The following is a 15,365-nucleotide window of genomic DNA, read 5'->3' on the forward strand; positions in this document are numbered from 1 at the left end:
CCTTTTAAGTACCTCCTCTTTATATATTTTATCCTATCCAATATCCCTACTACCACCTCCTTTACTGCTACATTGGCAGCATCATCTTCTACAATGAAAACAGATGCAAAGTACTCTGCCACCACAAGAATATCTCCTTTTTGGTCTCTAGTTGGCCCCACCCTTCCTTTGATCCATCACCAAGAGTGGCTTGGTAATATCACCACTGACCGAACTGATCAAGTCCTGAAAGACATAGATGCCAGAATGGGTTTGCGGCAGGTGGTGAGAGAACACGAAGGAATAACCTACTGGACCTCATCCTTACCAATCTACCCATCGCAGATGTGTCTGTCCATGACGATATCAGGAGTGAACACTGTACAGTCCTTGTGGAGACCAAGTCCCATATTCACATTGAGGACACCATCCATTTTGTTGTGTGGCACTACCACTGTGCTATGTGGGATAAATTACAAATAGATCTAGCAGCTCAAAACTGGCGATCCATGTGGGCCAACAGCAGCAGAAAAACTGTATATCACCACAATCTGTAACCTCATGGCCCAGCATACCCCTCACTCCTCCATCACCATCAAGCTACCTCCTGAATCCCCACAAGGCACAAGTCAGGAGTGTGATGGAATACTCTCCATTGCCTGGATGGATGCAGCTGCAACAACACTCAAGACGCTCGACACCATCCAGGACAAAGCAGTCCATATAATCAGCACCGCATCCTTTAGCTTAAGCAGCCATTCCGTCCACCATCGGTGTACAGTGTCTGCAGTGTATACTATTCACAGGATGTCCTGCAGCAACTCGCCAAGGCTTCTTTGCAGCACCTCCAGACCTCCAACACTTAGAAGGACAAGGACAGCATGTGCATGGGAACACCATCATCTCCAAGTTCCTTTCCAAGACACACACCATCCTGACCTGGATATATATCATGGTTCCTTAACAACATTGTGGGAATACCTACATCTCATGGACTGGAGCAGTTGAAGAAGAAGGTTCACCAACACCAACAACAACAACTTGTATTTATATGGTACCTTTAATGTAGTAAAATGTTCCAAGGTGCTTCACAGGAGTAGTATAAGACAAAGAATTTGACACCGAGCCACATAGGAGAAATTAGGGCAGGTGAGGGTCAAGGAGGTAGGTTTTAAGGAGCGTCTTAAAGGAGGAAAGAGAGGTAGAGAGGCAGAGGTTTAAGGAGGAAATTCCAGAGCTTAGGGCTTAGGCAACAGAAGGCACAACCACCAATGGTTGAGCGATTATAATCAGGGATGCTCAAGAGGGCAGAATTAGAGGAGCGCAGATATCTCGGGGGGTTGTGGGGCTGAAGGAGATTACAGAAACAGGGAGGTGCGCGACCATGGAGGGATTTGAAAACAAGGATGAAAATTTTGAAATCGAGGCGTTGCTTAACCAGGAGCTAATGTAGGTCAGCGAGCAAAGGGATGATGGGTGAATGGGACTAATGCAAGATTCCTCTCTTAGGAAGTCCCTCGGAACCGAGGATGACTTGCTTCCACATTAAAAATGAGTTCGCAGGTGACTGATGAGTCCAGTGCGGGACCTACAGTCTCTATCACAGGTGGGGCAGACGGTGGTTGAAGGGACGGGTGGGTGGGATGCTTGGGTTGACGTGCGCTCCTTCCGCTGCCTGCGCTTGGCTTCCGCTTGCTCCCGGCGAAGAGACTCGAGGTGTTTGGCGCTTTCCCAGATGCTTCTCCTCCACTTTGTGCGGTCTTGGGCCAGGGATTCCCAGGTGTCGATGGGGTGGTTACACTTTTTCAAGGAGGCTTTGAGGGTGTCCTTGAAGCGTTTCCTCTGCCCACCTGGGGCTCTCTTGCCGTGCCGGAGCTCCGAGTAGAGCGCTTGTTTTCGGGAGTCTCGTATCGGGCATGCGGTCGATGTGACCTGTCCATTGGAGCTGACTGAGCGTGGTCAAAGCTTCGATGTTGGCCTGAGCAAGCACACTGACGTTGGTGTGCCTATCCTGCCAATGGATTGGCAGGATCTTGCGGAGGCAGCGTTGGTGGTACCTCTCCAGTGCTTTGAGGTGCCTGCTGTACATGGTCTATGTCTCTGAGGCATACAGCAGGGTGGGTATCACTGCTGCTCTGCAGACCATGAGCTTAGTGCCGGGTTTGAGGTCCTGGTCTTCAAACACTCTCTTCCTCAGGCGACTGAAGGCTGCACTGGCACACTGAAGGCGGTGTTGGACTTCGTCATCAACGTCTGCCCTTGTTGACAGTAGGCTCCCGAGGTATGGAAAGTGGTCCACGTTGACCAAGGCCTTGTCATGGATTTTGATTAAAGGGCGGCAGTACTGTGTGGCGGGGGCAGGTTGGTAGAGGACCTTTGTCTTACGAATGTTTAGTGTAAGGCCCATGCTCTTGTACGCTTCGGTGAAGGTGTTGATGATGGTTTGGAGTTCGATCTCCGAGTGAGCGCAGACACAAGCGTCGTCTCCATACTGTAATTCGACGACAGAGGATGGGACGACCTTGGATCTGGACTGGAGGCGACGGAGGTTGAACAGTTTCCCGTTTGTTCTGTAAATTAGCTCCACTCCAGTGGGGAGCTTACTGAGGGTGAGATGGAGCATTGCAGCAAGGAAGATCGAGAAGAGCGTTGGTGTGATGACACAGCCTTGTTTGACCCCGATTCGTACGTGAATTGGGTCTGTGGTGGAACCGTTGGTCAGGATCACGGCTTGCATGTCGTCGTGAAGCAGGCGGAGATTTACACAATGAAAGAAGAATGTGCACTGCCCTATCTTTACCATTAGTCAAGCCCTTATCAGGATGTACCTACAGTATTTTGACTAATACAATGCCAATATTTTGCAAGTACCCTGTTAAAGTTCAGGGACAGAAATTTTCCACAGTTAGCCTGAACATTACTAATGGTTTCCAAACTTCGAAAAAAAAAACATAGAAAACAAATCTTTAAATAGTTGACAAAATTCTAGGTTAAAAAACTAAGATTTTCTCATTTAATCCTGGTGACTGTTGCTTTATGAGGTGGTCTGTCAAAGCACAGGAGTCAGTAAGAGGGAAGACATGAGAAACTGAAAACAAGCAAAGAAAGACTTGCATTTATATAGCGCCTTTCACGACCTCAGGACGTCCCAAAGCGTCTTACAGCCAATGACGTACTTTTGAAGTGTAGTCACTGTTGTAATGTAGGAAGAGTCTCAAAGTGTCTTATAGATGTCTGTAATAATATCTTTAGTTTTATAAGTTTCCTTTTGGTTTGTTGAATGTGCATTTTAATTTGAGGTTTTTAAAATGATTAGTTCTGCCCTTTTTTTAAAGGGGCCACGTGTAAAATTTATTTACTGTTGATAACTTCTGGATTATTAGAAAATGCAGAGAGGCTGAGACAAAAACACGAATGAGAAAGAGAACCAGAAGCAGGGACCCACTCGGTCAGAAAGCAAACAGAAACCGAACAGAAACCGAAAGAGACCGAGAGGGAAGAATTGTAAAAGTTGTATTTCCGCAACAAAATGTTTCCTACGTGCAAGGAGTGCAGGCCAAAACCAGGGGAAATGATGGTTGTATAAATTCCCCTCTGGCATTCTGAAGATTGTTTTTTGAAGGATAAATTTCATGTGATGTTTTTTAAAACTGCAAATGCTGGGAAATCTGAAATTTTAAAAAAATTGGAAAATGCCCAGTGGGGGGGTTTAAAAAAAGGCATTTTATTCCCCAGCATTTTCTGTTGTTATAACAAATGCTGGAAACACTCAGGCAACATCGTACAGAGAGAGAGAGAAAAACAGAAGTTAACGTTTCAGGTGAATGAGCCTGTCTCAGCTTTTGTTATTGTTAGCTAGCTGGCTGACTGCTAACCTGTGCACACAAAGGTTATTGGAGTTCACGGGCAGGGACGTCGCTGCGTGGGGTGGGGGCGGAGTCGAGGGAAGGCGAAGCCCCGCCCTCTTTTGGCATCACCGGAGGGTCACGTGTCGCTCGAAGGCGGATGGCGATTGGCGCTGGGAGGGTCGTGACGTGCGACGTTTTTCCGGTGTTTTTTGTCGCTCAGCCAACGCCGATCCGCCGCCTGCTCGCCCGCCAGCTGTTGCGGGGTGTACGTTATTTCGCGGGTTAAAAGGGCCGCAGCAGGTTCGCGCGGAGGCGGGAGGAAAATATTTAAAAAAAGAAGCAAACAAACAAACTATATATAAAAGAAAATTTAATAACAACGGGCGACGGAGAGTCAGTCAAGGGGTGTAACGGCGGGCAAGAGGAAAGCGGACCGTGTAGGGGCAGACAGTGAAGCGGACCGTGTAGGGGCCATCGGCGATTGAAGGGGAAAGCGGACCGAGAAGGAGCAACGGTGAAGCGGACCGAGTAGGGTGGAGTGATCGGGGCCGTGTGTGTGGCGGGAAGAGAGGAGAGGAGAGGCGGGCAGCATGGAGAGCAAACTGGCGCCCAACGGGGATATTTACAGCACCGTCAACGGGTTCATGGAGAAGGTGCACTCGGAGGGCAAAGTAACGGCCAGGAAGAACGGCTTCGTGAAGCCGGCGTTCGCCCAGAACGGGAAGGTAAGGCAGAAGCGTGGGAGGGCCCCAGTAATGTGGGCATACAAGACCCTACCTGAGCAGGTGTTTGGTGGGGGTGGGAAGAAGGGTTCAGGGTTATTAAAGAGGTGGGAGGGATGGCCCTGTTGTGGAGAGAGGCGTGTCCCGGGGGAGGTGGGATTGTGGAATGTTCTGCCGGCCCATTGAATGACCCAAAGATCCAAACTCCAGCCAGGCTTGAACTGTATAGAAATGTCATTTAGAAGACCAGAAAGCGAGCGAAGACAGTAGTTTGGCTTTGATTTTGTTTACTTTGTGCTGCATCGTTATTTATTATTGCAAGTGAATTTCTCAGGTCGCTTTATGGTGTGCTACCTGAGTGGGACTGAACCAGCCAAAAGCATTTTGGATGAATGTTACTTCAAATGTTCAACAAACTTTAAAGCTTGTCCATAAGAAAGCAATGGCTGTTGAGAGGAAACTAATCTGTCTGAGTTGCCCATTATGAATAATTTGGGTAATTAAAATATTAACTGGCTGATAGCGAGTGAACTTGTCAGCTATCACTGTAGAGTTCATAGAATCGCAAGGGGCCATTTAGCTCATCGTGTCTGCTCGCTCTGCTAATTTAAAACGAATTCTATTGCTCTGTATAGTACCTTTTGAAATATCTCATTAAATGCAGGAACCTTGTGTATTAGCAGAATTAATAGTTCTTGCATGTTACATAAAGTTAGAATTCTACTACAGTATTTGCGATGCATTGTGATAGTGTTGCCGTATCACTTAATGGAAATTACTTTGCACTGCCGCAATGCCAAAACTCTGAAATAAAAGCTTCTAAACTTAAAACCACACGTCTCCAAATGTGGTTAAAGAGAAAACTTTAATTTTTTTATTTGTGAGGCAATAATTCAGTGTGGCCCCTTGCTGAAGAGGTTAGGGTTGCACAATATAGTGAACCGAAATTGTCACTGGCTTTTTTAAGGAAGCACACTTTGTCACTTACATGGACTATTGTATCAACAAACATGAGATATTTAATGATGTGACCTTAGTAGGTTCCCATCATGCAGTGGAAATTTTGACTTTTTCTATATATACAGGAAACTCTCTTAACTGGCACCTAAATATCCAGAAACCTCTCTTAACCGGCAAAATTCAGGAGTAGGTTCAGGTAAGTTTTACTATATATTAGTGGCCGTGTAACCGGGGTTCCTGCACCTGTGGCCGTGCAACAGGGACTCCTGGATCTGTGGCCGTGTAACCGGGACTTCTGCACAAGTGCCGTATAACCGGGGCTCCTGCACCTGTGGCCATGTACGGGGCTCTCGTACCTTGGTAAGTATACCTCTCTGTAATCCGGACTTTTTGATCAACCGGCGTCCTGTCGGTGCCGGATAAAAGAGTTTCCTGTAATACAATTAAATGTGATGTCAGCAATTTGCAAGTGGCAGTCAAGAGCAAGGGAGTGGGGCTAATTGGAAAGCTCTTTCAAAGAGCCGGCACAGGCATGATGGGCCAAATTACCTTTGTGTTGTAAGATTCTAAGTAATTTTCCTTCCCCACCCCAAATTTAATAAAATTCATACGTCACTCTACCTGTGTGGGTGGGTTCCTTTAGTAGGTTATTCCACATTATTAACTCTTCTAATTTAAACTGTTAACATATTTTGATACATAATTTCTATGTCACTAATCTGAGATGTTGGTGTCGTTTTAATAATTGCTGTGATCTAGCTAGGCAGAAAGTGAGCTTGAAGCAAGACCAGGTCAAGTTCTTGGTGATGGGGGAAGAAAGTAAAATGTCACTTTTTTTAATAGATCCTATTGCTTTTAATATCCAGCACATTGGGTTTCTCTGCCTGCCAATTTTCACCTGTCCTCTCCTGAAGGTGGTTGGTCTTTGCTGGTATATGGTTCCATGCGTGCTCACTGGTATCTCCAGACAAGCTATAGTTCCTGTACTGCCTCCCCAGCTAACCCCGTCCCAATCACAAATACTCGTCTAAGGCCTTGCTTGCTGGATACATTTTTCAACCATCAGGAGCGGTGTATTTGTGTTTCCGGTATTTGTGTTTTCTCTTTGGGCAGAATATTAAATATCGACATTATATCTGAAGAAGACATCCTCCACAAATTGAGTTGCAAGGCTTTTTTATGTTCAGGACTACATGTCTGAGATTGAAATTTTCGTGTTCTAAAACTGGAAATGGAGTTCTAAAGAAAATTCCTAAACGCAAACAAAGTCTCTGTTTTTAATCTTTAAAAATGGGGCGAGAGTCAGTATCGCCGCCCGAGGCTAGAATTCGGGAGTGATGAAATTGGTGAGGCACAGTTGCACAACACAAAAGCTCAAAAGACTTCAAAAGTGTAACAAGAATGGATAGTTGACGGGGAGGAGAGAGAGATTTACACCTACTTGGTACAGATCATTAAAAAAATTGTAAACAATTTGTGCAATGTTATTGTGAAGCAGCTCAGTTCTGTTTTCTTTTGTAAGCAATTGGTCAGTTTTGTTTCCTCAGACGTAATTGCGTCCTGGAGGTTCCTGTACAGTTCTGTAAATTTTTTAATGTTGATGATAGCTCTTTGCCACAGTTCTGTGTGTGTATTGTTCTGCAACATTTCTTGGCAACCAACCTGTATGTCAGGTTGCTGAACTTGTTCTGGATTGTATTGAGTGTGAGATTATGATGCCACACCCAGAGACTGAGTTTAGCAATGGTTCAGCATATGTGGTACATTATTCAAGTCTTTTATTGACTACTAAGATATTTTCTGATTCTTTTTAAGGCTATGACAATTCCTTGGGAGTCTGCTTTGTTTTTAAAACAAAAAAAGTTGGTTGTTGTAGTATCTATATGGAGTTTGTTTATTTTACCCACTACTAGATGGGTTATTGTGTGCAAAACTGTCGTTGGGATTAGGGGTATAACAGATATTTAATTAGTCAAAACATTTTCTGCTTGGTGACCAGTATGACTGTGCCAGTTTTGATTTACAATTGCCTTAATTCCATATAATGCTGTGCATTTTCCTGATATAAAAAATAGCTCTTTGCTGACATTTGCAAATACAGTACAGTAATGCTATAGCTTTATGGAGAAGAAGCATATGTCCCTTTTATTCAGCTTACTTGAAAACAAACTAAAGGGAGAGGGGTTTGCTATTTAATCTAAAGAATCGAATAACAACCACAAGAGTTTCCCAATAATAATAATCAACTTTATTGTCATTGTTAGTGCACAAGTGCAGTACAATGAAATGTAGGCTTGCGGCTCCCGAGAGTGTACATTTAGATTAAGACATTTAAACATTCAACATTCATTTGGCTTGTAATACATTAACATAAACATAATAAAGTGCATTGGCAGATGTGCAGGCTTTAGAGTTTATTTGTGGAGTTCAGTAGGATGACAGCCCTGGGAAAGAATCTGTTCCTAAATCTGGTCGTTCGGGTGCAAATGCATCTGTAGCGTCTCCCAGATGGCAGGGGGGGGCGAACAGACCGTGGCTGGGGTGGGTAGGGTCTTTGATGATGGTCAGTGACCTCCGTAAACAGCGTTTCTGGTAGATGTTCTCTATGGTCGGTAGCCGGGTGCCGGTAATGCGTTGGGCAGTTTTGACTACCCGCTGCAGGGCTTTCTGGTCATAGGAGCTACAGCTGCCATACCATACTGTGATACAGTTCGTCAGGATGCTCTCTATTGTGCAGCGGTAAAAGTTAGAGAGGATCAGGGGTGACAGGTTACATCCCTTCAGCCTCCTTAGGAAATATAGGCGCTGCTGGGCCTTCTTCACCAGAGAGGCGGTATTGAGGGACCAGGAGAGGTCTTCCGTGATGTGGACTCCGAGGAACTTAAAGCTGTCCACCCTTTCCACCACAGCCCCATGGATGTGGATGGGGGTGTGACTTCAGCCTTTAGACTTCCTGAAGTCCACAATGATTTCTTTGCTTTTCTTGATGTTAAGGGCCAGGTTGTTATCGGCGCACCACTTCACGAGATGCTGGACCTCCTCCCTGTAGGCTGACTCATCGTTGTTGGTGATCTGGCCTACCACCGTGGTATCATCCGCAAACTTGATGATGGTGTTGGAACCATGAACAGCCACACAGTTGTGGGTGAAGAGGGAGTAGAGGAGGGGGCTCAGCACACATCCTTGTGGGGCCCCCGTGTTCAGGGTCGGGGGGGGGGGGGGCGGTGTGGTTACCTAATTTGACAGACTGGGGTCTGTTTGTTAGGAAGTCCAGGGTCCAGTTGCAGAGGGAAGTGTTCAGGCCAAGAGTGTGGAGTTTGGTGGCCAGCTTGTTGGGGACGATAGTGTTGAATGCTGAGCTGTAGTCTATGAACAGCATTCTGATGGCCCAGGTGGGATGAAATCTTTGAGGGGGGGAATAAAATTTCTCTCGCACTTGTTATAGACTCCAGCAAGTCTGACTGAGGTAGAATGCTGTTAGTCCTGGGTGATGTGCAATGGAAATTATTGCTTCTTCACAGAAACACTTCATTTTCTAATGGAGTTCTGCTGACAAACCTGCATTAAATCATTGGTGATTGAAGACGAGAGATAATAATGGACTTTTTAGTGCACCTGATATTTTGGTCATTATATATAGAATTCTTAACTGTATTTAAATTCCAATCAACAACAACTTGTATTTATATAGTGCCTTTAATGTAGTAAAACATCCCATTCACAGGAGTGTTAACAGACAAGATTTGACACCGAGCCCCATAAGGAGATATTAGGGCAGATGAAGAAGTAGGTTTTAAGGAGCGTCTTAAATGATGAAAGAGAATTCTAGAGCTTAGGGCCTTGGCAGCTGAAGGCACGGCCACCAATTGTTGAGCAATTAAAATCAGGGATGCCCAAGAGGCCAGAATTAAGAGCGCTGATATTTTGGAGGGTTGTGGGGTTGGAGGAGATTACAGCGATAGGTTGTTTCCCCTGGCTGGTGTGTCTAGAACTAGAGGGCATAGTCTCAGGATAAGGGGTAGCCCATTTAAGACTGAGATGAGGAATTTCTTCATTCCGAGGGTTGTGAATCTTTGGAATTCTCTACCCCAGAGGGCTGTGGAGGCTCAGTCATTGAGTATATTCAAGACAGAGATCGATAGATTTTTGGACTGTAGGGGAATCAAGGGATATGGAGATCGGGCAGGAAAGTGGAGTTGAGGTCAATGAACAGCCATGATCTTATTGAATGGTGGAGCAGGCTCGAAGGGCCATAAGGCCTACTCCTGCTCTTATTTCTTATGTAGAGAGGGGCGAGACCATGGAGGGATTTGAAAATGAGTGAGAATTTTAAAATCGAGGCATTGCTTAACTGGGAGCCAGTGCAGGTCGGGGTGATGGGTGAATGGGACTTGGTGCGAGTTAGGATTCGGGCAGCAGAGTTTTGGAAGACCTCCAGTTTACAATCCTAGATTGTCAGCTCCTGCTTAAACTCGTTTGGATCTGGTGGCTTTCTTATGGTTGTTCTGCTCCGTGACAGATTTTTCATTGAAAACAAGTTAGTACAGTACCGTTAAATCTCATCAACAGCATTCATGCCATACTGCAATTGCCACCAACAATATAAGCGAGCTTTACCTGGGTCTTGAGCAGTCATTGGAAAGCAAATTGTTTCATCCTATTGGCCCTTCTAAGTACCCACAGTTGTTAAAATAGAAATGAATGGAGCTACACTTGGACATAAGGAATCTGTGCTTGAAATCTGCAGTTCTTACAGAAATCCACCATTTAAGTAAACACCTTCACTCAAGTCATTGAAACCTTCTTAATTGTATATTAATGTGTAGACAGTCCATAGAATTTATTACTGATCATCTGCGGACCGTTTCTTGGCACATCAGTAGTAATGGCACTAGCCATTCATCCTCTTGCTGCTGGCATCTAACTCTGCTTAAAGCAGGAATTAATTAGGGCCCCTGATTTACAGTGACATGTCAATTTTCTGTTGTTAAATGGTATTCTGGGGTCATTACCACAGTTGTGGAGATGGCATTCTGTGATTTCAACCTTTTTTTTTGCGAAGACTCTAACCCAGTGGCTTTAATATACCAAAGAAGGTTATAGATTAGTTACATACTCAATCCTCAAGACCCTGCATTCAGTTGCAATATTGTTAGCCCTCTTGGGTATTCTTGATGATAATTTATACCACAGAAAATAAATAGTGATGTGAAAACCATGCTTAACTGTTGTTGTATCCAGGTAAATTGTTGAAACATTAAGAAAGCATCAATAAATTAAAATGCTAACGTGCATCTGTTCGAGATCCCCTCTCTCCATTAGGGAATTTTATATATGGGAATATAGGTGTATATAGATAATGGTGGAGTTTTATAGTGGTGCTGAGATTACTCTATGAAGGGAAAGACCTTTAAAAGTTACATGATTTGTCCTTGTGACTCTTAGTCAAGCCTGAAATAGTTGTGGGCAGCTTGCACATTAGAGAATAATGGATAACTGGGAATGTCTGAGTCAGTAGTTGGATACGAAAGTCAATTAATCTTATAAGAAAAGACTTGCAAAAATTATCAACTTATCTCAGTGGGTAGCACTCTCGCCTGAGTCAGAAGGTTGTGGGTTCAAGCTCCACTCCAAGACATAAGCACATAATCTAGACTGACATTTAAGTGCAGCACTGAGGGAGTGCTGCATTGTTGCAGGTCCCATATTACAGATGCGACGTTAAACCAAGGCCTCGTCTCTTCCGATGGATGTAAAAGAAATCACGCCACTTTTTAAAAGTTGCTTTTGTAGGTAAATGTGACTGCAGGGGTCCCACAAACAGCAACGCGATGGATGACCAGTTAACTTTTTTTGGTCGTGTTGGTTGAAGGATGAATGTTGGCCAGGAGGCTGGGAGCACTCCCTGCTCTTGGAAGAAGTGCCATGGGACGCTTAATGTGCACCTGAACAAGCAGACAGGGCCTCGGTTTAACGTTTCACCCAAGAGTCGGCATTCTCCAACAACGTTCATGTTCATTTTTTGGGTGCATAGCCCATTCAAAATACCGCGCATGCGCAGTTTTCCCCATTGCAGAGCTGGCTGCGCAGGAGGCCTAGAGAGCTGCGTGGCCACGCAGTTTAAAGTAAACATGGATCTACAGCAATGCAGCACTCCCTTGATACTGTTGAAGTGTCTGCCTAGATTATGTGCTCTAGCTCTGGAGTGGGACTTGGAATCCACAACCTTCTGACTTGGAGACAAGCTAACTGAGGTTAGAATAGTGCCATTAAATTTTGCCTTGCTATTGGTTTAAAATTAAGTCTCCAGAAGTGTATAGGAAAATAGTGTTGAGTCTGTGTTCTGTTGCTGGCGGTTGCCTCAGTGAAATGCATCGGCCAGTGCACTCCTGTCACTGACGTTGGTATATTATTCAGAATTCTAACTTGTAATTTTTTATGGAGAAATAATTTGCATTAAATGTCAGGAAAGTCTGACCAGTAAAAATTTACTTTGTTACACGGATTGCTGTTCACAGTGCTTGGTCACTTAGCACTGTTAGTCTGCTTCCCAAATGACAGCCCATCTGATAGTATTGTTGTAATTTATAGTGACAACTGTAGTTTGGTTACAGTGATCATTTTAGTGGCCATTTCACATTGTTGTAAGGCAATTGCATCTGAATGTCCTAGCATTTGAATGGGTACTTGCATTACTTAAAAGGCTGTTAATTGTCCCCAACTGGTTATCAGTAAAGATTCTTGAGGATCACTGAAAGGCTGTCGATAAGCAGCGACCCGCTCCGAATGATTGCTTTGGTAGTGAAAGGTGCTATATAAATGCAAGTCTTTCTTTCAAGGAGTTCTTTATGTAGCAGTTTGCGCTCTGACTACGGCAAATGCTGGGAGGAACTAGACACACACAGCCCATATTCCTGTGCCATCAGACTATCAGAACGGGACTTTCAAGATAATGGGCCGGATTTTCCGACCCCCACGGGTGCATACGAGGTGCCTGTAGGGGCTGCGCAAGTGCCGGTTTCAGGCATGCGAAGCACATGGGCTAAAACCTGGCACATATCTGCCTGCCCGGGAGAAGTACTTCTGCGGGCAGAGTTCCTCTTTCTGCACAACTTCTGCCTGCTGAAAGCCTTTAAAAATCTTACACCTGGTAATAGCCTGCGTAGGGCCTGCTTTTACCAGCATGAGTTTATAAAAAAAAAAAAAAAAAAAAATTTCACTCATAATTTAAAAATACTTTTTTTTTTAAAGTATTTTTAGTCCCGTAAAAAACTTTATTTTTTCCAAAAAATTAAATTTTTGTTTAAAATACTTAATTTAATGTAATTTTAACTAATTTTAAATGTGTTTAAAAAAAAAAAAAAAAAAAAATTTATTTAATGTTTTACTGTTTTTAAATGTGATCCCCATTCATACTTTTGACAGATCTGTTCGTAGAGACCGGTCAAAAGTGTGAAGGGGGATTCTATTCTTTGGTGACGCTTGTGAACTGCATGCACCCCTGGGATACCTGGGCCTCTGCGCATTTCGTAGTGGAGAGGCCCAGGATTGCAAGTCTCTGGACCTACGGAGCCAGCGGGTAAGTGCGTAGATTTTTTTTCCGATCGGAGGCATCCGCACACAGGAAGCCTCCGATCGGAAATTCAGGGCAGTGCGCTCTTTCACGTGTTGTTGTTGTTGAAGTGTTGGGTTTGAAGTGTATCAGATTAAAAAATATGACAACGTTCCTGCTCACTGTGGCTGCGCAGCAGTCTGGAAGTGCCGCGCATGCCGCTCACCAGCTTTTCAATGGAAGAAACTGCACATGTGTAAAAATTTGAATGGGCCGTGCAGCCAGTTAAAGGGACCATGCACGGGAAAAAAAAAATTGATGGAACATTGCTGGTATAGTGATTGTGTAACTGGACTAGAGGCCCGGACTAATAATCAGGGGAATGAGTTCAAATCCCACCATGGTAATTTGAGAATTTGAATTCAGTTTTTAAAATACAGGAAACTCTTTATCCAGCACCAACGGGACTGGCATGGTGCCGGTTTATCAAAAAGTCCGGATTACAGAGAGGTATAGTAAAAGGTACGAGAGGCTTCCCTGTTGCTTAGGAAAATGTGCAGGAACTCCGGCCGCAGACCAAATGTCCCTGTTGCTTAGCAACAAGTGCACGAACCCCGGTTACACAGCCACAGATCCAGGAACTGCCACTAATATGAAGTAAAACTTACCTGAACCTACTCCTGAATTTTGCCGGTTAACAGAGATTTCTGGTTATTTAGGTACTGGATAAGAGAGTTTCCTGCATCTGGAAAATAAAAGCTGGTATCAGTAATAAAAAAACAATGAAGCCGTCAGATTGTTGTAGAAAAGATAGTTCACGAATATCCTTTTTGGGAAGGAAACCTGCTGTCCTTGCCTGGTCTGGCCTATGTGTAACGCCAGCACCACACCATTTCTCAACTGCCCTGTGAAGTGGCCTAGCAAGCCACTCCGTTGTATCACCACCTTCTTTGGGCAACTAGGGTTGGGTAATAAATGCTGGTCTTGCCAGTGATGTCTGCCTCCCGAGAATTAATTTAAAAAGGAGAACAAAATAAAACCACCGCACTTATGAGTAGCCCATTGGGGAAGCGCGGCTGAGCAGCTGTTTGAAGTCAGTGGGTGCTGACGCGCGCTACTCGAGCAGTGCACTGCTCATTATGGATCATGGGATCAGCAGTAACTCATCTGGGATTACTGCGATGATGATCTGTCAGTTTTGGTGATTGTTTGGTCCTATCTACCTGTTCCCCTGGCTCAGGCGGATGCCAAAAAATACCACTGCACAATTTGAGGCGGAGCAGATTGTTCTCTTGGCCAGCAGTCACCCCTCGACCAACACCACCAAAAACAAATGAACTGGTCACTCATTTCATTACTTGTGAGGCCAGATATTGTGTGAAAAAGGATATGTCTATGAAGGACTTTGGGATGTTTCAAAGACACATTGTGCTATATGAATATAGGCCCTATATACAGGAAACTCTCGTTTAAATGGCACCTCAATATCCGGAATTCTCTATTAAAAGGCAAAATTCTCACTCCGAAAACAACACCTCAATAACCGGCAATGTTGCCGAGTCCGAGTCTCCCGCGGTGGCTGAGTTAGTCAGTGGGGGTTGTAATGATCAATAACGTCATTCTATAGTGGACACTAGGTGGAGCCGTAGAGCTGTATATAGCTGTATGTATAAGACTACACTACCCAGCTGTATGATATTAAGACTACATTACCCATGAGGCACTAGGCTACCCACAAGGCAGCAGTCAAGATGGAAGCCTCTACAAGATGCTGTACAAGTCCACATGTGCTCAATAAAAGTAGCTAGCAAAAGCTAGCTGTGTTCATAATAAGAATGTCTAGTTATTAATGAACATAATAGGGGTAGTTCTCCAAACTGCCGCTTCTTGGCGCTGTCGGAAGTCTGAACACCTCAATACCCCTGTAACAGGAGTCTGACTCTCCCGCGCTGCCGGTAGTCTCTTCTGATCCGCCATTTTACAGGGGTACTGTGTCTCTCCCATGCTCTTAGTAGGCATTGCATTGCATTACCCTCAACTGGCAGTACTGTACTTAATCAAGCATCTTCCACCATCCATTTAACACCACATTCTGTAGGTGAATACCCAATTACTGTATGCTGCACATTTCTTGATTTTTTTATTTTCTTTGTTAAAAATAGCCTCGGTAGATAACCCTCTCCGTCATCCGGAATTTTTGATCAACCAGCAACACGCCGGAGCCGGATACCAAAGAGTTTCCTGTACTGGCCAAACTAATTGCTACAGGGTTTTGGCTGTGTGTAACTAGCTTAAAGGTCTATA

The 15,365-nt window shown here is 44.5% G+C and overlaps 1 protein-coding gene across 1 annotated transcript in view; it reads left to right on the plus strand.

Moving 5' to 3' along the window:
- The first annotated feature begins 4,027 nt into the window (after positions 1-4,027).
- Positions 4,028-15,365, plus strand: part of LOC147109077 (serine palmitoyltransferase 2-like) — a 156,441-nt gene continuing 145,103 nt past the window's right edge. The window contains exon 1 of the mRNA XM_086002663.1: positions 4,028-4,552. Coding sequence (XP_085858789.1) covers positions 4,418-4,552 — 135 coding nt within the window. The 5' untranslated portion in view covers positions 4,028-4,417. The remainder of the gene's footprint in view (positions 4,553-15,365) is intronic.

This window comes from Somniosus microcephalus, chromosome 12, assembly GCF_052327205.1.
Source record: "Somniosus microcephalus isolate GS21.2 chromosome 12, FLI_Smic_1.0, whole genome shotgun sequence".
NCBI lineage: Eukaryota > Metazoa > Chordata > Chondrichthyes > Squaliformes > Somniosidae > Somniosus > Somniosus microcephalus.